At 37.7% G+C, this 26,145-nt stretch overlaps 1 protein-coding gene across 17 annotated transcripts in view; it reads left to right on the top strand.

Moving 5' to 3' along the window:
• Window positions 1–26,145, top strand: part of CRPPA (CDP-L-ribitol pyrophosphorylase A) — a 653,179-nt gene that overhangs the window by 9,454 nt on the left and 617,580 nt on the right. For all 17 annotated transcript variants that reach the window (XR_012512151.1, XR_012512148.1, XR_012512150.1 and 14 more), the window contains exon 2: window positions 5,634–5,910. Coding sequence is in view for 10 of the 17 variants with exons in the window: in XM_074379565.1 (XP_074235666.1) it covers window positions 5,634–5,910 (277 nt within the window). In the remaining 7 variants the exon portion in view is untranslated. The remainder of the gene's footprint in view (window positions 1–5,633; window positions 5,911–26,145) is intronic.

Raw genomic sequence — 26,145 nt, 5'->3', positions numbered from 1 at the left:
GACCATCCTGGTCAACATGGTGAAACCCCGTCTCTACTAAAAATACAAAAAATTAGCTGGGCTTGGTGGCACGTGCCTGTAATCCCAGTTACTCAGGAGGCTGAGGCAGGAGAATTGCCTGAACCCAGGAGGCGGAGGTTGCAGTGAGCCGAGATCGCGCCATTGCACTCCAGCCTGGGTAACAAGAGTGAAACTCCGTCTCAAAAAAAAAAAAAAAAAAAGAAAGAATCCTACCGATTTAGTTGAAAACGTACTTCTAACTCCTGTTTTAAAAAGTTAACATGTCACACTAATAAACAACTGGAGTATATATGAAATAGTTGCTTTTAGTAGCTTTCTATAAATCTAAGCAGTTTTTATGCCAAATTATTCAAGCATTCTCCTCTCTAAATTTATTTAACGTATACTTATTGACATGTGGCTGAGAGGTCAGGAATTCTGTCAGTCTTCGTTCATTACTGACTGGCCAGTATCTAGCATAGTGCCTGGCAAATGCTAGATACGTGGTGTTTGTTAAATGACTAAATGAACACTTGAAAGAATGCCTACTTCTCTTCTGCTTGAGTTACAAGAAGCTCTAAGAAACCTGAGTGGTTTATAAAAGCAGAAATGTTATGTGTTTCAACCTTAATATAAATGAAGTACTGTAGATACAGTGATCCAAAATGATTTTTTCTCTCCTGGATTTTATACCTTCCTCTCAGAGACAGTGCTCGTGCATTTACACAGGCTAAAGTTATAGGCTTCAAAGTCAGACTGAGGTCACAGCTTGGTCCCTTAGTTTCTGAGCTCTGTGATAATGGGCAGGTTACTGTCTGTGTCCTCATGTGTAAAGCCGAGATGATGAAAATGTGCTTTATAGAGCAGATACGGATATTGAGATAATACAAAATATTCTACACATTGCCTGGGACCTAACAAATGTTCCATATATCTTAAGTGTTGTTTCTACTATGTTACTGGAAGTTGAGTATGCACCAAGTTCTGGGGCTTAGCTTTTGCTTTCTATGCGTTGGCAGCCTAGTGAGGAAGATAAGTTTATAAACAGAGTGCAGTATAGTTCAAAAGAGTCTCTGCGTGTATAAGCACTCTGCAAGCTGAGAAGCAGGTATGTTGTACCCAGAATGACAGTGAGGGGTAGCTTCCTGCTGAGGGGAGCCATCTGTGAACTGAAAACTGATGAGTAAGTAAGTGGAACTCGGGCAGGAGCTGAGGAGGTACAGTGGGGAGAGAGGGAAGGGGTCAGTGTTGAGAGGCCAGGTAAGCAGTATATGCAAATAACTGAGTGTGAGAGATGCCTTCCCTTCAAGGAGCAGTTTGGTATGAGAGTAAGAGGGAATGGAAGAGAACAAACGATGTGCATGAGGTAGGCTGAGGTCAGGTCTTGAAGGGCCTTGCTCAAGAGCCAGCAAGAGATGACCTCAGATTTGTGCTTGAGAAAGATCATCGAGAAGTGGTGAGAATGGATTGTACCGAGATATAAGAGTAAGAGGAAACAGCTGAGAGGCTACTGCAGTCAATTATGCTAGAGATGATTCTGTGGGTCACAGCTATGGCAGTGGAGCCAGAACCTTGGGAAATCCCACATGCAAGAGGGATTGCAGAACTGTCACTTACCACTTGCTGAGAACTTTAGTTTGAAACTGCAAGTGCAGTTTAAGTTCTGCAATTGCTAAATTTGCAATGAAAGGCCTAGGAAATAACCCACGTCTATTCTTAATCTAGAATCACTTTCATTGCCTGTGCTAATTACCACAGATGATTCTTTGGAGTTTGGAATGGTATTATTTTTGTTTGATTGTGATTAAAATCCTTTCAAGGTATGTGGAACATGAAAGCAATCCTGGCTCTCAAGGAGCCTTAGGATGTAGAAATCAGAGCAGAGAGTCAAATACCTAGAAGCAAAACAGCCAACAAAATCACTTTGCATAGGGAATGCTTTTTTCATTCTTGGATTTATTTATATATTTGTAGCTAGTCAGGGTAATGAAAGCCTCCTTTGTTTTCATAATTCTAGAGATTATGCTGTGTTGTAAGATGTTATACTGCCCCCGGTAGATGAGACGGACCAGGGTTATTGATTCAACAAATACGTACTGAGCGCCCACTAGGCATTAGGCGTAAGGCAATGGATGAAGCAGACATTGTCTCTCTCATAGAGCCTACATTCTAGAAGAGGAAATAAAATGAAATATATTATCTTGAAAAATGGTAAACATTTCTTACTGCTTCAATGCTTTTAGAGTGAGATGGTAGTATAGGAAAAATGTAATTATATATTCTAATGTTTTTGTTTCTTATTTGAGAGGTTGTGTAGAGGTATTGAAAAGATTATAAGAGTTAAACTATGAAAAATGCTTAAGACATGGTGCTTAATTTATATTGGCTATTGTTATGTAATATGTGTCTTATTTTGCTACTTTTTCTTCCTTACTTATGTAGATGATTATCTCTAGAATAGACTATCTCCAAAATCCCAAATACAAGCTCCATATGGTACCCAGGCGACCATCATTGCATTGCCCAGATTATAGCAGCCGCCTCCTACTTGGTCTGTCTGTATCCTTTCTCTCTTTGCCGAATCCTTTTTCCTTTCTGCAGTCAGAGTAAAATTTATGCTCTTGTGTTTCCTATTGCTGCTATTAAAATTACCACAAACTGAATGGCTTAAAACCACATTCTCTTACAACTTTGGAGGTCAGTAGTCTCAGTTTAGTTTCACTGAGCTATGTCAAGGTGTGGGCAAAACTGCATTCTTTCAGAAGATCTAGGGAGTATCCATTTCCTTGCCTTCCTCTAAATTCTAGAGGCCAGCCAAGTATGGGACTCCTTCCTATAATTACAGTACTTTGGGAGGCTGAGGTGGGTAGATTACCTGAGGTCAGGGATTTGAGACCAGCCTGGACAGTATGGTGAAACCTCATAGCCACTAAAAATACAAAAATTAGCCAACTGTGGTGGCAGGTGCCTGTAATCTCAGCTGCTTGGGAGGCTGAGGCGGGAGAATTGTTTGAACCTGGGAGTCAGGTTGCATGAGCCAAGAATGCACTGCTGTACTCCAGCCTGGGTGACAGTGTGAGACTCTGCCTCAAAAAATAAAATAAAATTCTAGAGGCCACTCACATTCTTTGGCTTGGGGCCCTGCATCAGTCTGACATCTGCTTCTGTCATCACATCTTCTCCATGGACTCTCCTGTGGCCTCCTTTCCTTTATAAGGACTCTTGTGATTACATTGGATCCCCTTAGATAATTGAGGACCATCTCCCTGTTTCAAAATCGTTAATCACCTCCGTAAAGTCCTGTTGGCCATTTAAGGTAGCATAGTCACAGGTTTCATGAGTAAGGAAGTGCACATCTTTCTGGGTTCATTATTCTGTTTATCCAAAAACTCCTGTTAGAACATGATGAGGGAGCATTGGCTTTTACCGTGAGTGCACTCACCTGCTTAAAGCTTCTTTATGGGTGCCTATCCTTTTTTTAGGATTAAAGGTTAAAACCCCTAGGATAGGGCCTCCAGGTTCTGCATGGACCCTTCTCCTTGCTTGGGGAACTCCAGCTCTGCTTCCTCTCAACCCTTGAGGACCTTACCATGGCCTCTACTTGGACCACTCCTCTCTCCCTCACTCCTAGCACCTTTGCCTGCTTACCTGCCACCCACCCCTTGTATTTCAGTGCAAACTCCCTTTTCTTAAAGAACACTCTCAAACCCTCCTTCAGACTCTTTAGCTACTCAGCCTACAGGCTGTCCTCAACTTGGAGTTCATTCTATTTGATGATAGCTTGCATTTATTGATTGGTGTTTTTGTTTCATGTCTGGGCTTTTTTCTATTGTATCCTCAATGCTTTTTTCTTTTCTTTTCTTTTCTTTTTTTTGTCTGAGTCCTACTCTGTTGCCCAACCTAGAGTGCAGTGGCACGATCTTGGCTCATTTCAACCTCTGCCTGTTGTGTTCAAGCGATTCACCTGCCTCAGCCTCCCAAGTGGCTGGGATTACAGTCATGTGTCACCATACCCAGCTAATTTTTTATACTTTTGGTAGAGACAGTTTTCACCATGTTGGCCAGAGTGGTCTTGAACTCCTGACCTCAACCTCCCAGAGTGCTGGGATCACAGACATGAGCAGCCATGCCTGGCCGATGCTGATAATGTATTGGTGCTCAGTAAACATTTATTAAAGAAATGTGCTTAAAATGAAAAGGCAGTGCCACATGTAAAGTAGCTATTGGTTTTATTCACCAGTGTAGTCTTGTTTTAGCTACAGGCAGAATGAGGTTTTGGGTTGTGGTAAGGGTCTGTTCAATAACAAGAGGTAGGGGACGTTACTGAATAAAGCAACCCAATGTTAACCTTCATTTTTCAGTAAAGGTAATCTTTATGCAGTAATTTTCAGGCCCTTCCATATCTTTAAAAATATTCTAAACTCTTTACTTTTCTAGTATGAAAGTATAGAATCTAATAGGCTAAAAATTAAAGATTAAGTCTTTATTCAGAGTTTATATCATGGATCAGAGATAGTTGTTTTGGTCTGGGCTTTTGGGCTGTAGAATATTGAGTCTGCAGTGACATTTGTCTCCATTAGCACCGGTGTTCAACACAAATCTGCCAGACTTGAATGCAGCAGCAACTCAGTAATGTGGGCTACTTGCAGTCTGGTATGTCAGTAGGTCCTTCTTTAAGAAAATGTTTTACAGGCTGGGTGGATTGGCTCATGCCTGTAATCCCAACAGTTTGGGAGGCCAAGACAGGCGGATCACTTGAGGTTAGGAGTTCTGGGATAGCCTGGCCACCATGGTAAAACCCAATCTCTATGGGGGAAAAGAAAATAAAAACAATAGCTGAGCTTGGTGGCAGATGCCTGTAATTCCAGCTACTTGGGAGGCTGAGGCATGAGAATTTTTTGAACCCAGGAGGTGGAGGTTGCAGGGAACCGAGGTCATGCCACTGCATTCCAGCCTAAAGGACAGAATGTGACTCTGTCTTGAAAATGTTTTGCAACAGAAACTTTGCTTTGTATATGACTCAATAGAACAATTCTATTTCATGAATTGTAAGCTTTTCCATTTTACATAAACCTTATTTCTACAGTAATAATTATTATGGTTTCTCCTATTTAAGTTACGTATTTAGTAAGGCTTGTTGTAGCTAAGTTTTCCAACTTTGTTGGTATTCAAGTGGTTGGCTGCCAACTCAGTGGACTTCTTGAAAGTGACAGTCAACTGTTGGATATCAAAAGTGCTTTGAATTATTTCATTGAAGGGAAAAGTATTTGGAAAAAAGTTTAAAAGCATATTCTTAATATAGGCGATTTTCTCGTACAATCTGATACTCTAATTCCAATTTAACTTAAGTAAAAAATGGTACCTGGTGGTACTGTATACTAGACTCTTTACATATTCTACATCATGTAAAATATTCTATGTAATGTGAAACAGCGCTTTAGTATTAAATGCTCACCGATTCTTTTTCATTAATCTTTTAACTAGATGTAATAAAAATGCATGACTGACATATAGACTTGTAATTTTCAATCTCCTTATGTAAATACACCAGTACTAGTGATTCAATTTTGTTACTCACTTTAGTTGTCTAAGAATTAACTTATGAAATATATACATACTTTCTTTCGTTTTAGAGTATGTTGGATAAAGGACATCGTTGTGGCAGTAACTGGAGAGAACATGGAAGTAATGAAAAGTATTATTCAGAAGTATCAGCATAAACGCGTCTCACTGGTGGAAGCTGGAGTGACCCGCCACAGGTCAATTTTCAGTGGACTAAAAGCACTGGCGGAAGATCAGCTCAACTGTAAACTCTCTAAACCAGAAATAGTGATTATCCACGATGCTGTGAGGCCATTTGTTGAGGAAGATATCCTCCTCAAAGTTGTCACAGCTGCTAAGGAACATGGGGTAAGTCTTTTTACTTGAGACTAGTTAGAAGGGACAAACACTGTAGTGTGGTTCATTTGCTGAATTTTGATACAATTGTGTTTAAATGTCAGATTACTTAAAATGTGCATGATGACCTAAAGATGTTATGGTGATTTGTTTTAGAAACTTTATGGTTAAGACTGTTCTGGAACATATCTTTTGCTATAGTCACCTACCATAATGCGTTATGAGATATTTAGAGAAGAATGTAGTAATGCTATTACAGTATAGAGGAGAATGAAACTTTAATGAAAATTAAAATGCAGTTACATTAAAAATGCCTGAGAAATCTCTCAGAAGTAAAGGGTATATATATATAATCTGGTTCATTGTACTCAATTTTGTGTTAAAGTTTCAGAAGAGGTTTGTTTTTTAGTATATACTATATTACATTTTCATAGCCCTTAAATCATCTTGAGATGACAATTGTTTCCATTTGTTTCACCAAAATAAACACAGGATAGCAAAAGACCTATTGTAATATTTGGAGCATGTTTATTTTTTACCTTCTATTACCAAGTAAAATGATATAAATATGGTAATAGATACTAAACTTGTTTGCAGTCTAAATTTGAGACTTAGTGAAATTTATTGCAAAGCAATGGTATTGTATAATAGAAATAGGCTATGAAGTTGAACAGACCTAGGCCCAGATCTGTCTTTATAATTACTAGTGATGTCATGTTTTTAACTTAATTTCTAAGTTCTTTTCCCTACCTGTGAAAATAAAGAAATCAATACTTGTAAGGTTATTTTAGGACTGGAAATGATGTTACTATTAAAATACTAAGTGCTTAAAGTGTATTATTTTAAGATGAATTATAACATGTAAGTAATAGTTTCTGTTAAGATTATAGACCAACAGGAGGCAAGCCTTCCTAGCCATCTGGGTGCCCAGGAAGCTTTTTTTTCCCCTCTTTAAAACCTGTTTAGGAAAGACACTGTATAACTTCGTTTCAGTAACCCGTGTGTATTTGAATTGCCATAGAAAATTTTCTGTAACTTCATCTCTTCATTCTGCAACATGAATTCCACCTTAAACTTAAAACTGTATAAGAATTTTATATACCAAATGAAATATTTTCATTTGCCTTTGAACAAAAGGATAAATGGTACTTAAGGTAGTGAAACTTGTGGTCCAGGAAGCATTAAAGACCACAAAACTTTCTCCTGGCTCTTGTGCTTCCTCCTTGACTGCTTCCTCCTTGACTCCTTCCTCTTCTCCAGGCAGCTCAGTTGTGGTAGAGGCAAGGTAATCAGTTGCAAGGGGGGTGAGAAGGCATAAAGACGCAAAGGATTTACAACTTAAGAATTTGAGTAAATTTGGCACATTTGAGAAAGTTCTTAGGGATGACAATATAATTTGGTAGATGGACATTCATCCCAATGCATATTATATTACACGCAATTTTTTTTTTTTTGGCCTGTGTTACCTTTTGGAAAATTATCACTCAACCTCGCTATAATAATTGCACATATTTGGGATTTTTTGTTGAGTAATAAGCTAGAAAGCATTTCTGAGAGACTGTCCATAAAGTGATTCTTTTAGTATGTCTTAAAAGGCAAAAGAGGCCTTTTATCTTGCTCCAATTTATATGCTAAGGACAACATTGACAGGTGAGTTAATAAAGAATATTAAAATATATAGCATATTTTTTTGCAGATTTGAGGGAGTTCCTATTAAATTGTTTCTTAATCAGAATAAAATTTGTAAGATTGAATCACAACGCATTTTAAATGAAACAATTATATTTCAATGAAATCTGTAAGTTTCTGATTAGATGAAGAAGCTGATTCAGAACAAAACTTTACAACTTGTTTAAATCTCAGAAATATGGTTTCTATTAGAAACATTGCCTTGTTTTGTTGGTGTTAAAACATAAAGGGTAAAATGAATTTTATATACATCCATATTTAAGAATTTTTTTCATGTTTATTAATGAGAGAACCAGACATATGTTAAAACTGGTTCAAAGCAGAATCCAGAAAAAATTTATACAATGTAAACAGGTAGGGTGAAGCGAATAAAAACAGAAAACTGGCTTTTTCATGGGGGAGTCAATTGAAATTCCAAGAGACTGAATTTGTTTGCATGTTTATAGGCATGAATTGTTTTGCATTGCTATTGGTTATATACAACTTCGGAAGTCGTAAAACCTCAAGGCTAGATTGAACTAATCTGGAAGAGTCTGCTCTATGGTTGTTAATTGCAGACTCGCAGTAACCTCTTTGGTTTGTTTTAAATTTTCTTAAATTAAAATTAGGATAGTGTTCCAGTATTCAGTTAACTCCAGGCACTACGTCCTGCCAATTCTTTCACACTGTACAGTCTTAAAAACATAAATGCAGTTACACACTGTTCAGACTGGTTTCCAGGCCTCCTTTTAACTTACCACCTTTTGTCATCTTAGATACTTTTCTACAGACTCCTAAACTGATTATTTTTCTTCTTAGGTATTCTCAAGTTCTAGGTAAAGGTCCCTTTCAGACATATTTCTTGAAAAAGTTACACTGTGATTATTTTTTTGAGAAGGGGTAGGTTAAATAGTTTAACAATAACTCTGTTTTAACATGTTCCATTTTGCTTAATTAAAAATAAACTGGTAAAGAGATTGCTTGAAGGGACTCAGATGTCAGGGATTATGGCTGGCATTAAGGTTGTAGAGCTCAAAAGTGTCACAGTTTTTCTTTTCATCTGTATTTCATTGTCAGGCCCTGTGGGGAGGCAAGATGACTTCCAAAAGGCCAGGAGCAAAATTTCATCAGGGTTATTTCTGTCTTACCTAAATGATAATAGTTTGTCTGGGTATAAAATTCTAAGTCTACAGTTCCTCCCCTCCTCGCTACTTACAAACTAGATTATGTTGCTGTCTCCTAGCTTTTATACTGTTTTTGAGAAATCTAACCAACATAATTGTATTCCTTGGCAAGTAATTTGCCTTTTTTTTCTGAATGTCTTTAAGATAATTATTCTATCTAGATGTTAGTCTCTATGACGTGTCTAGATACTTTTTCCCTTGCGTCAGATTTACTGTCCTTTATAAACTTTGATTTATATTTTTATTCTAGAAAAATCTGAATTGTCTAATTTGAATTTTGACTCTGCCGCATTTCTGGCCTGACAACTCTTTTTCCCTCCCCTTAGGTATGCTGTATGCATGATACATTCTTACCCAGTCTTGTATGTCTTAAGTTCTTTCATATTGCTGTTTTTATATGCTGCATCCTAGGTAACTTGTTTCCTAGTCACCCCCACATTTTTTTTAGCTCTTCCTAATCTCTTGTTTAAGGGCTTTTAAAACATTTTTTGATTATTTGGAGTTCTGTTTTGTCCTTTTTCATATATTATTAATCCCCTTTCTGTTTTTGATCTTCTTTCAATCTCTGAACATAACACTTTATACCCTATAGCCAATAGCACTTCTTGGTAGCTTAATTCACTGTTGATTTCTATGTACTTTTGCTCATAATTTGTTTCCTCCTTTGTTCTGTAATTTGTATTGTAAGTCCATGTTTGGCAAGACTTTATCATGAGGAGTTCTGCTAGCATGGGATGAGGGTGTGTTTCTGAGGCATGGATTTGTGTTCCTTCTACCAGGGATCGCAAGGGCTTTATCAACTTGGAACAACTTTACATTAATTCTTGGCTTGAAGTTTTATAGATTGTGCAGTAATGTTAAATGAAACTCTAAACTCACAAGCCAAGCTGATTGTTACAGCTTCTCAGGGAAAACTGTCCCTACCCTTACAGATCCCAAGCCAAGACAATTTTGCTTGCTGTTTTCCTTCACTTGTGTTGGGTGTCTCTCCTACCCTGCACCCAACTCCCTTTTAAATGAGGACTTTCCCTTTTATGGGTCTTCGTGTGGAAATTACAGTTCTAACCAAGTAGCACAGGCTCAAGGTCTTAGTCCTGATTCTTGCTCATCTGTTAAAACTAAAGCCTCTTGCTAACCCAAAGCATCTCTGCTCTGTTATTTCCAGCTATCAGGTTGTTTTACTTAGGTGATTTGGTTGAGTCCAGACATACTCTTAAAAGGCTGTTTGTGAAATTCTCTCCTCTGTTGTCCCTCCGTCCCTCCGTCCCTCCGTCCCTCCGTCCCTCCGTCCCTCCGTCCCTCCGTCCCTCCGTCCCTCCGTCCCTCCGTCCCTCCGTCCCTCCGTCCCCCGTCCCCCTAGTTTATCATAGAAGTCCTTAATCTTAAGTCAGAAGTACTTGCATATTTGGCATAATTAAGTCACATAAAGAAGTGGTAATGAGGACTTCGTCATAAGGGAAATGTTGGAAACAATAAAATAAGTCGGAATGTGGAGGAATCAAAGCTAAGTGAGAATAATTTTAAGAAGGACCAACATGTTAAATATTACATTGACTCTAAGAACGCCAACAGTAGCATGACTCAAATAAGACTGCATTAGCAAAGCAACCTTCTAAGTGTTTGCTCCTAGTGGAAGAAGGCATTTGCTAAGTTACTTGTACATCTTTCTTTCCTCAGCTTTATATTCTAGCACGTCCTAGTCATTTTATCCTCTTGTTGGTGATCAGTTTCTTACACACTTCTTGCCTTCCATACCTTCAGTTTATTTTACACAACACAGCAGTCTGGCTACTTTTTCCTGACTATTCTTTCCAAAACCACCTGTGACTACCCAATTCCCACATTAAATGTGCATTTCAGTTTGTTGAATAATGAAGAATTTTCCCTTATTCCAGATTCCTAGGAGGAAGACACTAAATCTTGGGAAGTTTTGAAGTAACAGGAAGGTCTCTGATATTTATTAGCTCCTTGGATCATACCTGAGCTTATGTTAATGAAATGACATGATTTAGGAAGTGGGCTGCTCACTAGAAAGATGCATAATGTGATTAGAGGCTTTGAACCAGTTCAGCCTTTTCAGTCAGGTTGGGACTTTATATAAAGATTCAGTTCAACCAGGTGGCCAGTGATTGAATCAGTCATGCCTCTAGAGTGAAACCTCGAACTCTGGACCCCTGGTCCAGGAGAGCTGCCTGGTTACTGAACACAGTGCCTTGCTAGAAGACTGATGATGCACCCTGATTCCATGGAGACAGGGCATGGAAGGTTTTGGATTCCCCCAGACCTCACCCCTGCATGTCTTCATTTGGCAGTTGTATCCTTTGTAATTAAAACTGTAATTACAAATTTATCATTTTCCTGAGTTTGGTGTGTTAGTTTAAGCAGGGGGTTCCAGTATTTTGGATTCCTTGAGCCACACTGAAAGAAGAATTGTCTTGGGCCACACATAAGATAACACTCACACTGATGATAGCTGATGAGATGTTTGCAATATTTTTAAACTTAACATGTTTTAAGAAAATTAATGAATTCTTGTTGGACTGTATTCAAAGCAATCCTGGACCACATGCCACCTGCAGACCATTGGTTGGACAAGCTTGCTTTTAGGAATTACCAAACCTGAGTAGAATTCTAGGAACCTCTTGAGTTTTGTAGCAAGTTGATCGGAAGTGTGGGTGGCTCATCTGTGGGTGGTGTCTGAAGAGCAGGCAGTTTTTTGTTGTTGTTGTTTTTCTTTTTTGGAGATTATACTCTTTAACTTGTAGAGTCTCTGCTAACCCTAGATGGTTATGATCAGAATTGAATTATACTGCACCATTTGGGGTTGAAACAATATAGTTCTTGTTAAATTTGAACTCTTTAACCAACATTTACGTTTTGGAATTCTTGTCCTACCTTGGCTTCTCTATTTTCTGTAACTCTTGTTTTTCTTACTTTTTGACCACCTCTTTTCAGAAGCCTCTTCGTATCTTCTGTGTGGTTTTTTTTAACTTCTGTTATCACTAAACTGTCTCTGAGAAACCTAAATCACCCTCATGCTTTATTATCTTTAACACATAAAATAAAACTCACTGTTTTGGTTGTATTGTGTACCAATTTTAAAACATGCAGATTGTTGTTAACCAGGTAGGATGTGGAGTGACTGTAATGCTCTGGAGAATTCCCTCCTGCATGACTTTGCATTCAGACCTACCACCCAGTCCTGACCCCTGGCAACCAGTGATGTGTTTTCTTTTCAAAAATCCTATATAAATCATGCAGCATGTAACTTGTAAAAATCCTATATAAATCATGCAGCATGTAACTTGAGACTGTTCTTTTTTTTTTTTTTTTTTGAGACGGAGTTTCGCTCTTGTTACCCAGGCTGGAGTACAATGGTGCGATCTCGGCTCACCGCAACCTACGCCTCCTGGGTTCAGGCAATTCTCCTGCCTCAGCCTCCTGAGCAGCTGGGACTACAGGTGTGTACCACCATGCGCAGCTAATTTTTTGTATTTTTAGTAGAGATGGGGTTTCACCATGTTGACCAGGATGGTCTCGATCTCTTGACCTCATGATCCACCCACCTTGGCCTCCCAAAGTGGAGACTGTTCTTTCACCTGGCATAATGCGTTTGCATGCATGCGTTTTCACTCCCACTGATGCAGAGGTGTGTCTCAGCTCTCTTATGCCTAGGCCTTTCTCCTGAATTCCAGACCTTATAAATTTAGCTTCCTACTGAACAGAACAACGTTAATTTTTCTTTTTGGTGTCGGTGGTACATATATGTGTCTGAATTCATTAATCCTCTGATCTCCTGCCTTAAATTTTATTGTATAGGTAATGGGGGAATTGATCTTTTTCTTTTCTTTCTTTCTTTTCTTTTTTAATCAAAGACTAACATTGAAATTGAGTTAATGAGATTTCTCTAATCTACAACTTGCTACAAATCCAGGAGGTTCCTAGAATTCTACTTAGGTTTGATAATTCCCAAAAGCAAGCTTGTCCAACTAATGACGAAATTGAGAATGAGTGAGGAGAAAACAAAATTAGTTTGGAAGCTATAGTAATGATACAAATCAGAGATGATGATGAAGGCATTGAGATAGAGAGGAAGACTGTTAAAAACGTTCAGGTAACTGGATTGCCTGGACCTGACTGGATAGTACGTGAGCCCTGAGGTAAGAAGGCAAATGCATTTTGTGTACCTCTGCTGCTGTTCCTTCCTTGTCTTTGATAATAGGCCTAGCATCTCTTCTCTGAATCCCTGTGCTGCTGCCCTCCCCCACCTCCCCATATGCCTCGAAGGCTCTGAGGTGACAGCGTGGGCACTGACTTGCTTGCCATGACTTTGCCTAATGACCCACGAAAATTGTATTTATTAAGTTTTAACAGCCTGGGACTCTGTAAGCACTGGTTCGTGGTATATCATACTGCATAGCAACAAAAAACAAGCCTCTCTTCCTGTACAGGGTCACTTTTTTAATGTTTAAAGAAACAGGTAGTTTTTTTTGTTTTGTTTTGTTTTTTGTTTTGGAATATAAATATGGCACAGGGTTTCTCAAACCTTGGTGCAGTTGACATTTTGTAAGATCAGCTTTGTAGTAGTGGAGACAGTTGGGTTGACGGTAGGATGGTAAGTAGGATCCTTTTGTTTTGTTTGTTTGTTTTGAGATGGAGGTTCACTCTTGGGGCCCAGGCTGGAGTGCAGTGGCATCATCTTGGCTTACCACAACCTCTGCCTCCCAGGTTCAACTGATTATTCTGCCTCAGCTTACTGAATAGCTGGGACTACAGGCATGTGCTATCACACCCAGCTAATTTTGTATTTTTAGTAGAGATGGGGTTTCTCCATGCTGGTCAGGATGGTCTTGACTCCCGACCTCAGATCATCTGCCTGCCTTGGCCTCCTCAAGTGCTGGGACTACAGGTGTGCACCACCGCACCTGGTCAGGATCCTTGTTTGTACTACCACCAGTTCCCCAGTTGAGAACTATTGTGGCAGGATAATAGTCTTGCCTATTAAAAGAGACCATAGTTGGCCATAATATTATGTGTATGGATTTGTCTTGATAAGTTAGAAATTTCTTAATAAGTTAGAAATTTGTCTTTATGATTTAATGAGCAGTTGGCTATAATGTAAGCTTAAAAATGGCTTTGGATATTTTATTTCTTGAACAGATTAAAATGAGCTTCAGTAGTGGTAGAATGTTACAAAAGTCTTAAAACCAAAGGTTTATATAGATATCATTCCTTATGTAGGAAGACACACATTTTTTTTTCTTTTTGAGACAGAGTCTCTATGTCACCCAGGCTGGAGTGCCTTGGCATGATCTCGGCTCCCTGCTCCTGGGTTCAGGAGCTTCTCCTGCATCAGTCTCCTGAGTAGCTGGGATTACAGGCATGTGCCACCATGCCTGGCTAATTTTTGTATTTTAGTAGAGACTGTTTCACCATGTTGGCCAAGCTGGTCTCATACTCCTGACCTCAGATGATCTACCTGCCTTGGCCTCCCAAAGTGCTGCAATTAAATGTGTGAGCCACCGCCCCTGTCCACATTGCTTTATGAAATATTTTAAAGTAATTTTAATGTACTTGAGTTGTCTTTATTTTAGTTAGAAAGTATTTGAGTCATCTTTATTATATTTATATAATTAGAAACTGATGTGAGTATATGTCTGTAATTCTTGGATTCTACAACATGTCTATACTGATAACATTTTGAAAGTTCTTTAAGTTAATATATGTGCCTCAGAAAGAAGATGCTTTTCTACTACCTACTTCTATAACTTGTCACATATTTTGGGCACATTTCAAAATAGAGATGAAAAATCACAGAGTTTTTAAAAAGTTTTTTCTCTATAGTTTTTGGGGAACAGGTGGCTTTTGGTTACATGAGTAAATTGTATAGTGGTGATTTGTAGGATTGTGGTCCACTCGTCACCTAAACAGCATACCCTGAACCCATATTGTAGTCTTCTGTCCCTCACCCATCTCTCACCCTCTTTCTCGAGTCCCCAAAATCCACTGTATCATTCTTGTGCCTTTGCATCCTCATAGCTTAGCTCCCACTTATGAGTGAGAATATACGATGTCTGATTTTCCATTCCTGAGTTACTGCGCTTAGAATAGTCTCTGGTTCCATCCAGGTTGCTGTGAATGCAACTAATTTGTTCCTTTTTATGGCTGAGTAGTATTCCATTATATATGTGTGTATACATATATATATGTATTTTATATATATATAAAATATATGTATATACGTATTCCATTACACATATATATCCCATTACACATATATATCCCATTACCTATGTATATATCAGTTTTCTTTATCCACTCAATGATTGGTGGGCATTTGGGCTGGTTCCATATTTCTTCAATTGCAAATTGTGCTGCTGTTTACATGGTGTGTGGGTATCTTTTTCGTATGACTTCTTTTCCTCGGGGTAGATACCCAGTAGTGGGATTGCTGGATTGAGTGGTACTTCTGCTTTTAGTTCTTTAAGTAATGTCCACACCACACTGTTTTCCATAGTGGTTTTATTAGTCTACATTCCCACCAGCAGTGTAGAATGTTTCCCTTTTCGCCACACCCACACCAACATTTGTTTTTTGATTTTTTGATTATGGCCATTCTTGCAGGAGTAAGGTAGTATCACACTGTGGTTTTGATTTGCATTTTCTGGATCACTTGGTAGATTTTTGAACCTGGATTTGGAAATGTGATGTTAAGTAGCATTGACCATGGCTAATAATTACTTGAACTTGTTGATTGTGATCAGTATACTGCAGGTCAGCGTTTATTCCTGTGTTGGGGTAAGATAATGGATTTTGCTGGCTTCCTCATGGGGATAAGAGGTTTTTTCCTGCCTTATTGGATTCCGTAGTATTGTCTACAAGACGAAATCTAGATTGATTTTAACAAAGGTTAAATTGCCTAGAGCAAGGACAGACCTGTTCTGTGGACTGCTATGGGGATGAGGTGAAACTTGATCTATTTTTGATGCTGGAGAAGCTACTATGAAAAACTTTTGCTTTGCTTTAATTATTTCAAATTATCCACTCCTGTGTTTCTGTTGTATTAATTTCCTTCAAAAGAAGTTGGGGAAAGGGTAGGTCAGACAAATGAGTATATATAATGTAACATGAAATAACGTTTCACATCCTAGTATATTCCCAATCATTTTATAATAAAGGTAAATGGTACTATTCAAATTTTAGAAATATATAGGTAGCATGTAAAATAAAGGCCTTTTTTTTCCTGCATATTCACTTTTAGTAGTGTGCTACAGTAAGATGAATAGAGTTTTTTCTAGGATACTTCTGTTTCTATATTGGGTAAATCGTTTCAGTTCAGTTTGTCAGAAAGAGATTGGAAGTATGCTGTGATTAAAAATGTGAAATACTCAATCTTACAACACCCAATGATTAGCTTTGGAGATGTCATTCTGAAAACACTGATTAAACCTTTCAATAAAGACAACTCACCTAAATAAAGTAATTGTATGCTTGGAGAATTTGTTGTATATTGTCATAATTAGCTAGATTGCAGATACCTGAGGAGGAATGCATGTTAGTGCCTGTTGAATGTATGTATCATAGTATTATATATAAAGCAAACTGTAGAGGTGGGATTGTTTATTTCACATTTTATGGTTTGTATCAATGATACCCATACAGTGACATGTAGAAATACAGTGATAGATTACCTTGAGAGACACTTAATCACTGTGGTTGGTGCTGAGCTGTTAAGCTTCCACTCAGGGCTTATTACTAATACTTGGGGAGACGCTTGTACTTGATAACTTGGGAATGATTTCTCCTATGACAGTCTTCCCAGGTAGCTGTGCCTTGCAGGCCACTAACCCAGCTTGTTTATACTTGTCATCATTTTGATACTTTGAATTTCAGAAAATATCGCAAAACTGAGGATTCATGTTTGTGAACAGAGGTCTCTTACTATGAAAACAGCTGTGGAATATATGCCTTCTGTCATTAGCATGTTTTGTATCTGTTTACAGCAGATGGCAAGGCAAGTGATGGAATCAGTCAAAAAGTTATTTTCACTTGTGATCTCTTTTCATTGGTCTTTAGTTTAAGGTGCCTGAAGCTTTTTGTCGCTTAGTGCTTTGAATTCTTTTCTTGTAGTACTACTTTCCCATCTAATATTCTGGCTTTCATATACAACAAGCTAGTAATTAGTGAAATTTACCAATTCTGCAATAATTGTATCTGAAATATGGAGAAAGCTCTTGAAGCTAGTTTTTAGTAATCAAGATGGGAACCCATGAATACACATTGAGAATTTTAAAAAACTATTGAGAAACTTTGGATACCTCTGTGTCTACTAGTGGTATAATTAGACCATCACCTGTCACATTGCAACTGTCTCCTTTCCCGTCTTATCCCCCCAATGAATAAGCATTACCCAAACTTTGTTTTTTTTTTTGTTTCCTTGCTTTTCTCTATAGTTGTGTAACATCTTTTCCAAGGAATATTTTGGCTTTGTTTATGATTTTTAACCATGCTTTGCATATATTTTGACAGCATACTTATTTTGCACAGTATATTTGAAGAAATGTATTCATATAAGTCTACTCAACTATAGTTTGTTCATAATCGCTTTTGTATATACTATAGTTTTACAGATGATGGAAATTTGTTTTCTAATTTTTTGCTGATAGAAACATTACTAATATGGACCTTATGATGTATCTTGTGCCCATGTGCAAGGATTTCTCTATAGTTCTAACATATATAGGTTATCAGCTTTAATAGATGATGCCAAATTGTTTTCCAAAGTTTTATTGAATTACACTCATCAATAGTGTATAATGAATTCAAGTTGCCCTAGCCCTCACCACTGTCGATATAGTTAGACTTCCCTACAATCTATTTACTGGAAAATGCTTTCTCTTTATGCTTTAAGTTTAGCATTTGATTAACAGGTTGGGCATCTTTTTATATTTATGGGCATTAAATATTCTCATTGAAATGCCCATGTAAGAATTTACCCTGTTTTGAATATATAAACTTTAGACTTGTTTTGACTTGTAGGAGTTATATATTCTGGACACTGAAAGTTTGGCAATGTATGCTATGTTTTACAACTATATTCTGCCATCTGGAATTTTTTTTTTTTAAAATCACAATGTGTTGTGATAAATAAGAACTTTTAATATACTTAAAATCACTAATGTCTTGCACTGCCACTTCTATCATATATTGAGTTTCCATATATGCATGAGTCTGTTTGGACACTCTCACATGCTGTTGGTCTGTTTTTGTACCCTGTCTTAGTCACTATTGAGATAGCTCTTTAATAACTTTTCATACTACTAGATCAAGTCCATTTCCCTACTATTTTTTAATTTTAATTTTTATTTTTTTGAGACATTTTGCTCTGTCACCCAGCCTGGAGTGCAGGGGCGTGTTCTTGGCTCACTGCACCCTCTGCCTCCTGGGTGCAAGAGATTCACCAGCCTCAGCTTCCCCAGTAGCTGGGACTACAGGTATGCACCACCACGTCTGGCTAATTTTTTTCGTATTTTTAGTGGATACGGGGTTTCACTGTGTTAGCCAGCATGGTCTCAATCTCCTGACCTCGTGATCCACCCTTCTTGGCCTCCCAAAGTGTTGGGATTACAGGTGTGAGCCACCACAATCGACCCCTTTCCCTACTATTCTTGTGTATCTCTTAAACCACTACCGTTTAATTTTCTTATGACATTAATATTGCTGTGTATGTATGCATTATAAACTATTAGATAATTTTTAAATTTTCCTAAGAATTAGTTTGTTCAATCACTGATCCACCCAGTGCTTAACTACATAGCAAGCATTTGAGAACCATTTCAAGAAGTTAGAAGCTCCCACCTTGGGGTAGAACTCAGGGCTTACCACGCCAATATTTTGCATTACTGAATCTTAGAGTTGTTGCCTTGCAAATCTGTCATGTTCATGATACTTTGAAATCCTTGACAACAGCAGTTCTATCTTGTTGAAATCCTGAAAACAGGATTCTTTTTTTACACATAGTACAAAAAAGAAGTGCTCAAGAAATGTTTAGTGCAAGAATACTTTTTAGAGAAAAGGTGAAGTAATTAAAAGATTCTTACTTGGTATATCCAGGTGGAAAGAATATTGTGAGCCTATCTGCTTTTCACTGTTGGGTAGGGGAGGGGACTTGGGTGTATGGGAGGTGGTTTAAGTTTTTATTTAAACTACATAATTCTTTAAAGTCATAAAGCTGAGTGAATATAATATTGAGAAACTATTAGGAAGTCTTTAACAGGAACTGAAGTTAAAATTATCAAAAGCAATTTATTAATGGCTTATGTTCATCAAGTAACTGAGATGAATGAAACAAGTTCAAAGTGTATTTGTAGCCCGTAGTTTCTAATAACTGGTCTTGGAAGGAACTCATCTACCCTCTTCCTCCCACCGAAACTAAACCCTTTCAGAGCAAGGATTGTATTTTGTGTATTCCTTATTATGTGAAGCATAGTGCTTAGAGTATGGTTGTCTACCTCTTTTAGATAATAAAAATCTATCATATGAACTAGATGGCTATGTGAAAGTAGGACAAAAATACGAAGGATCTAAGGCTACTGTTTGCCCATACACTCTACTGAGTATGTTTTCTGCATGGGTGATGATATATTGTGGATTTTTTTCTGGATGATTTCACAATATTCTGCCTTTGTCAGGCTGACATTTCTATTTTGGTTTGGGAAACCACATAACTATTCATATGTAGGGATATGATGGCTATTGAGAGGACTTAGTGTGGATTGTTGGGTTGGAAGCTTTGACATGTGGGGGCTTTCCTCATTAAATATTACAGTACTAAATCTGGAGGGACCTGCTATAAAATACATGGTTAAAATTTTTCATTTCACAGAAAGGAGTATAAATTAAGCAGAGATAAAATTGTTCCAAGTAACACAGCTATTAAGTGGCATGAATGAGACTTTCATTATTGTTCTTAGACCACAAATGCAGGGTGCTTCTATCAGAGCAAGGTAGGTGTCTTACTGAGGCCATGGGATTTGGTTTAGACTCATCTTGAAAATTCTTCAGATGCTGCTTCTGTGTAAAAGATCTTGAAGACATGTGTATTACCAAGTGACAGTTTGACTTCTTTGTGTGGCCTGATCAGTATCTATAAGACCTATAACACTGATTCACTAATGTAACCCTTATTTATTTAGTGCATGCTATGTCACGTACTTTTCTAGGTGCTAGAGAGTCAGCAGTCAGGGAGTGAACGTTGTAGGGCGGTATTGTCCAATGAAACATTATGCAGTGATGGAAATAGTCTCACTCCACTGTCTAGTACCTAAGCTACTAGTCACATGCGGCTTTTGAGTGCGTAAAATGCTCCTAGTGGAAATGAGGAATGGAATTTTTTTTAACATTATTTAAGTTGAATTAAATGAAAGGAACTTGACTAGTTCTTAGAGATGGAAAGTTCTTGGAAGGCTTTGAACAGAAGAGAGATATGATTTAACTCATCTTGAACATGTTTGTTCTCTTGCTTTGTGAAAAATAGGCTGTGGACGGACAAGAGTGGCAAGTATAATTGGGAGACTAGTGGGGTAGTCTGAGAGGAGGATGGGTGGCTTTGACTCAGATAGTGGAGACAGAAAAGTGGACAGATTTGGAATATTCTGAAGCTTTTGGGGACTTGGATTACTGATTGACTGAATTTTGAGAGTGGGAGAGAAATGAAGGACAGCATTCAAGATTTTAGGCAAGAATAACAAACAGAATAGAGTTAATGTTTGTGTAGATGGTTGTCTGTAGGAACAGGTTTGGAGGACGTGGAGTGAGTAGAACCAAAACTTTGAGTTCAATTTGTTAGAGTTGAGGCATGCATTTTGAGCTGAGTGAAAATGTTAAGCATTTGGAAGTGCAAATAATTGAAGAGAATTCTGGGCTGAACATAGGGGTTTGGAACTTCTTACATAGATACTGTTTAAAGTCATGGGACTTCAATGCAGTCATTGATAGAATGAGTGTAGATAGTGTTAAATAAAATTTATAGGAGGCTATTGACTTGGAGTAGGCTCCTAAAATAACTCAGAGAGTTTACAGTAGCTGAGGGTTCATTAATTGCAGGAGGACTATAACCAATTAAGCTGTGATATATTAAGTCATCTCTATACAGCACTTCTATTTCCTGTAAATGCTGTTAGATTATATTATTGGAGTTCTCCAAACCTGCTCTGGTTTGAAGGGCTGTGAGATTCACAGTCATCCTTGTTTTGCTGGCTTTGTTTCCTCAAACTTGATTAAAATGCAAAGTTGTCTAACTTTTTCCCATTTAACAATGGGAAAGTCTGAGGATGCAGCTCTGGAACACTCGACCATTTACAGTCTGAGAAAGTAAGGACTTAGGAGTTAGTGTGGGAAGATGAGAAGATGTAGTTGAGAATGGTTTCTGAAAACTAATTGAACAAACACTCAAGAAGACTAAGAATCATTAATTGGATTTGGTGATGGGGAGGTCATTGGTAACCTTGGTTAAATGTATTTTTGTGGTGGTGTGAAGATACAAGCCTGATTGAAATAGATTCCAGAAAGCATAGGAAGACAGAAATTGGAGATGTGCTTTTACATAGATAATTCAGAGTTGGGCTTTATAGTTGCGTGAAGAAACTTGTTACTAGCTAGAGGAAGATACCTATCAAAAGAAGTGATTTAATGGCCGAAGTCATGGCATGCTTATATATTAATGAGCATAATTAAATGAAAGACTGGAAATGGAGGAGGCAGGACAGAAAGGACTAAATGTAGATAAGTGTTTGAGAGGGAATGGGTAAAAGTAGGTAAGTAGAGATGTTGGACAATTAGAAGCCAGAAATTTTTTGTTGGCGCTTTTGTAGTTGTGAAATTCTTTGTTAAATTTACTCTTAAATGTTCTTCTCAATGCTTTTGTTAGTGAATTTTTAAAATTTCATTTTTGGGTTTTTGTATTTTTATATACTAGCAACGAACTGATACATATAGCTTGTTCTCTGTATCTTTGCCGACAACTGGCTTATTTTAATAGTTCTTCAGTGAATTCATTAGGATCAGGCTATCTGCAAATAGCGATAGCTCTACTTCTTTTGGAATAGCTTATTACATTTTCTTGCTTAGTTATCCTGGCTAGGACTCCCATTAAAATACTGGAAATGGCAACAGTGGATTTCCTTGCTTACTCTTGATCACAAAAGGAAAACACAGTATTTTACCCCGGTGAGCATGATCTTAACTACGGATTTTTCATAGACAGTCCTTTTCAGGTTGAGCAAGATCTCTTCTGTTTCTAATTTTTATCCTTTTCTCACAAAGGGGTGTTAGATTTTGTCAGATGAGTTCTACGCACCTATTGACATGTTCATGTGTTTGTCCTTTATTAACATGGTGTGTTACATTTACTATTTTTTTGTGACATGTTGAACTCATATGGTCCTGAGATAAATCCCACTTGGTCATGGTGCATGATGCTTTTTTATATGTTGCCGAATTGGGTTTGTAAGTGTCTTGTTAAGAATTTTTGCATCTGTTTTTGCATTATTTACAAACCAATATCCCTAATTAGTTTTCCTTTCTTGGGCTGTCTTTGTTTTTGGTATTTGGATAATACTGGTCTTACAGAATGAATTCGGAAGCATTTTCTATTTTTTGGAAAAATTTTTGAGGAATTAGTATTAACTATTCTTTAAACTTTTTGGCATAGTTAACCAGTGGAGCCTTCTGGATCTTGGTTTTTCTTTGTGAAAAATTTCTAAACTACTAATTCAATTTCCTTTTTATAGGTGTATTCAGACATTCTATTAAGTTAATTTTTGTCAACTATTAAGTTAATTTTTGTTCACGTTATCGCTTTACTAATTTGTTGGAATATAGTTTGTACTTTTATATTTCTTTTTATTTCTGAGTTGATAGAAATGTCTCTACTTTCTGATTTTACTAATTTGCTTTTTTTTTTTTTTTTTTGGTCAAAGATCATCAACTTTTTGCTGGTTTGAGACAGAGTCTCGCTCTCTTGTTCTGGCTGGAGTGCAGTGGTGCGATCTCAGCTCACTGCATCCTCCGTCTCTTGGGTTCAAGTGACTCTCCTGCCTCAGCCTCCTGATTAACAGGGATTATGGGTACATACCACCATGCCTGGCTAATTTTTTGTATTTTTAGTAGAAACAGGGTTTCTCACCATGTTGGCTAGGCCCGAAGTCCTGACCTGAAGTGTTCCACGTGCCTTGGCCTCCCAAAGTTCTGGGATGATAGGTATGAACCACCACACCCGACCTCACCTGTTATTTTATAAAAGAACCACATTTTGCGGGGTTTTTTTGTCCTCTAATTTATTTCTTTTTTTTACTTTTTGTCCGTTTTAATTTTAGTTCTGTTTTTTCCCCTAGTATCTCAAGGTGAAAAATTACATTTGTCTAGAATGTCTTTTTATATAGGCATTTACAGTTATATATTTTCCTCAACTCGAAGGACTGCTTTAGCTGTACCCCATATGTTTTCATAGTGTGTCTGTTTTCACTTGAAAGTATTTCAAGTTTGCTAGTGGTTTGACTTTTTTTTTTTTGTATTCACTTTCCACATACTTTAAATTCCCAACTTTGGCTGGGCATGGTTGGGAATTTAAAGGCAGGTTTCCTGAGCCTAGGAGTTTGAGACCAGCCTGAGCAACATGGTGAAACCCTGTGTATATAAAATATTAACTAGGTGGGGTGGCATTTGCCTGTAGTTCTAGCTACTCGGGATGCTGAGGCTAGCAGATTGCTTGAGCCCAGGAGTTTGAAGCAGTAGTGACCTCTGATTGTGCCACTGTACTCCAGTCTGGGGGACAGAGCAAGACCCTGTCTGTCCCTATACCCTCTCAAAATTTCTAACTTTGTATCTAATTTTATTTTATTCTAAGAGACTATACTTGGCATGATTTTGATCCTTTAAAAACTTGATTTATTGTCTAGCATTTGGTCTGTTTTAGAGAATGTTCCATATGCACTTGAGATAGGTATTCTGTTGTTGGGTGGTATGTTCAGTAGATGTCTGTTAGGTTTATTTGGTTAATAGTCTTCAGGTCTTTTGTTTCCATGTTGATCTGCCTAGTTCTAACCACTATTGAAAGCAGAATATTGATGTTTCCAACTATTGTTGGATTGTTTATTTCTTCAGCTTTGTTAGTTTTTGGTTGTATTTTGGACATCTTTTAAATTCAACCTATTTGTGTCTTTGAATCATAGTTGTCTCTTGTAGACAGTGTATGATAGATTTTAAAGTAAATTGAGTTTGACAAGTGTTGCCTTTTGAGTGATCTAGTATTTTAATATATAATTAGATTTGTTCACTAGTTTACTTAATACCTCTTACTGCCTTCTTTTATAGTAAGTGAATATTTTATTATAATACTTGAATTCCTTCATTTTTTTTGAATTTTATTTTTAATGGTTGCTCTAGGCCTACAGTATACATGCAAACATTTATTTACATCAGAATTTACTACCTTAATTCCAGTGAGATATTTAAAAATTACTCTACATGGCTCGCATATTTTATCTAAGTAAGAAACCCTACAATCCATTATTATATTTTTGTCATTGAAAGTAATGGCAAAAATGGCAGTTACTTTTACATGAACCTGATAATTATTACTTTATATTTGCTATCTGCAGAAGCTGAAAGGTGAGAGAGAGAGAGAGAGAGAGAGAGAGAGAGAGAGAGAGAGAGTGTGTGTGTGTGTGTGTGTGTGTGTGTGTGTATGTGTATTTTAATTTTATTTAAAATTTTTTTGGAGACAGCCAGGCTGGAATGCAGTGGCCCAGTCTCAGCACTGTAACCTCTGCCTCCTAGGTTCAAGCAATTCTCCTGCCTCAGCTTTACAAGTAGCTGGGACTACAGTCATTCACCACCACACCCTGCTAATTTTTGTATTTTTAGTAGAGTTAGGGTTTCTCCATGTTGGCCAGGTTGATCTCAAACTCCTTACTGCAGGTGATCCACCGCCCTCTGCTTCCCAAATTGCTGGGATTGCAGGTGTGACCCACTGTATCCAGCTGCAAGTACGTATTTATAGAGTTTGTTATCTTAAATAGTTTGCCTGTCATTTTTAGTTAATTTGTTACTGTGGATGCAAGTTGCCATCTGCTGTCATTTCTTTAATCCAGTACACTTTTATCCCTGTCCACCTCCTTTTTGCTGTTTTGTCAGATATACACAGTTCAATATGTTATAGATGAATCAGTTAACTATGTATCTATTGTTTAATTTACACAGACAGGAGTCGGGGGAAATACTGGGTAGAAAAAGGCAGTTTGATGACAAAGGCATTATCCTCAAGCTTGGAAACCCATGGTCCTAAATGGGAACAGAATTTCCTGTTTGCACACCCAAATGTTGCCTTTCGTCCCCCACCCCCATCCTGTACCCATATAAACCCCAAACCCTGGGCTGCATGAGCAGAAGAGCAGACAGACAAAAGAGCAGCAGAGTGGCAGAATGGTGTTGCAGGGGAGGAGAGAAGAGAAGGAGCAGCTGAATGTTAAGAGGAGTCCAGCCTAGGGATGGTCAGAGAGGAGACTGACTGCTGGACAGGCAACTCCAGAGGAAGGTCATCTTCCCATTCCATCCCCTTTTTAGCTCCCCATCCATCCTACTGAGAGCCACCTCCACCACTAAATAAAACCCTTGCATTCAACATCCTTCAGGTCCGTGTATGATCTGATTCTTCCTGAATGCTAGACAAGGACCTGCGTACCAAGAGAGCACTAAGCTGGTTAACACTTAAGCTTTCTGCAGATGGCAGAGCTAAAGGACACTGTAACATGCCTACTGGAGCTTTTGGAGTCACAGTGCCCATCCCTAGATGCTATTGGAGCATCTAGTAGCTTTTGGCTAGAGCCCAAAAGCACTCAGTCTAGCTACTTTATCTGCCCATTTGGGTGCTCCCCATCCTAAGGGGTTTGAGCATATGGCAGCTAAATGGATAGGCCACAACCCCTGTTGCAGGTTTTGTAAGGGGATTTAGGAAACTCTTCTGTTTTGTAATTCCTTTTAAAAACAATATATATATAGAAATACACATTATGCTGTCTTTTATAATTAAATTATTATTACTGGTATACTTTGTTTTTTAATGTGAATTAGAATTACTGTATTAGGTTGATTTCCTTCAGGCTGAATATTTGTTGATTTTTGTTTTTGGAAAATGAATCTGCTAGCAAAGAATTCTGTTTTTCTGTGGAATTGTTTTCATTTTGCTTTCATGTATGAAATACTGGTTTTGCTGGATATGAGATATTTTTCCTTTTAGTAGTGACTATTACCCCACTATCTTCTAACTTAATTGTTTCTGATAAGTCACTTGTTAATCTTACTGATGTTTTCTGGCTAATCTTTTTTCTCAAGCTGC

The sequence above is a fragment of the Saimiri boliviensis genome, chromosome 10 (assembly GCF_048565385.1).
Source record: "Saimiri boliviensis isolate mSaiBol1 chromosome 10, mSaiBol1.pri, whole genome shotgun sequence".
NCBI classification, from domain to species: Eukaryota; Metazoa; Chordata; class Mammalia; order Primates; family Cebidae; genus Saimiri; species Saimiri boliviensis.
Note: the sequence above shows the minus strand (reverse complement) of the source record. Positions and strands in the feature narration are given on the sequence as shown.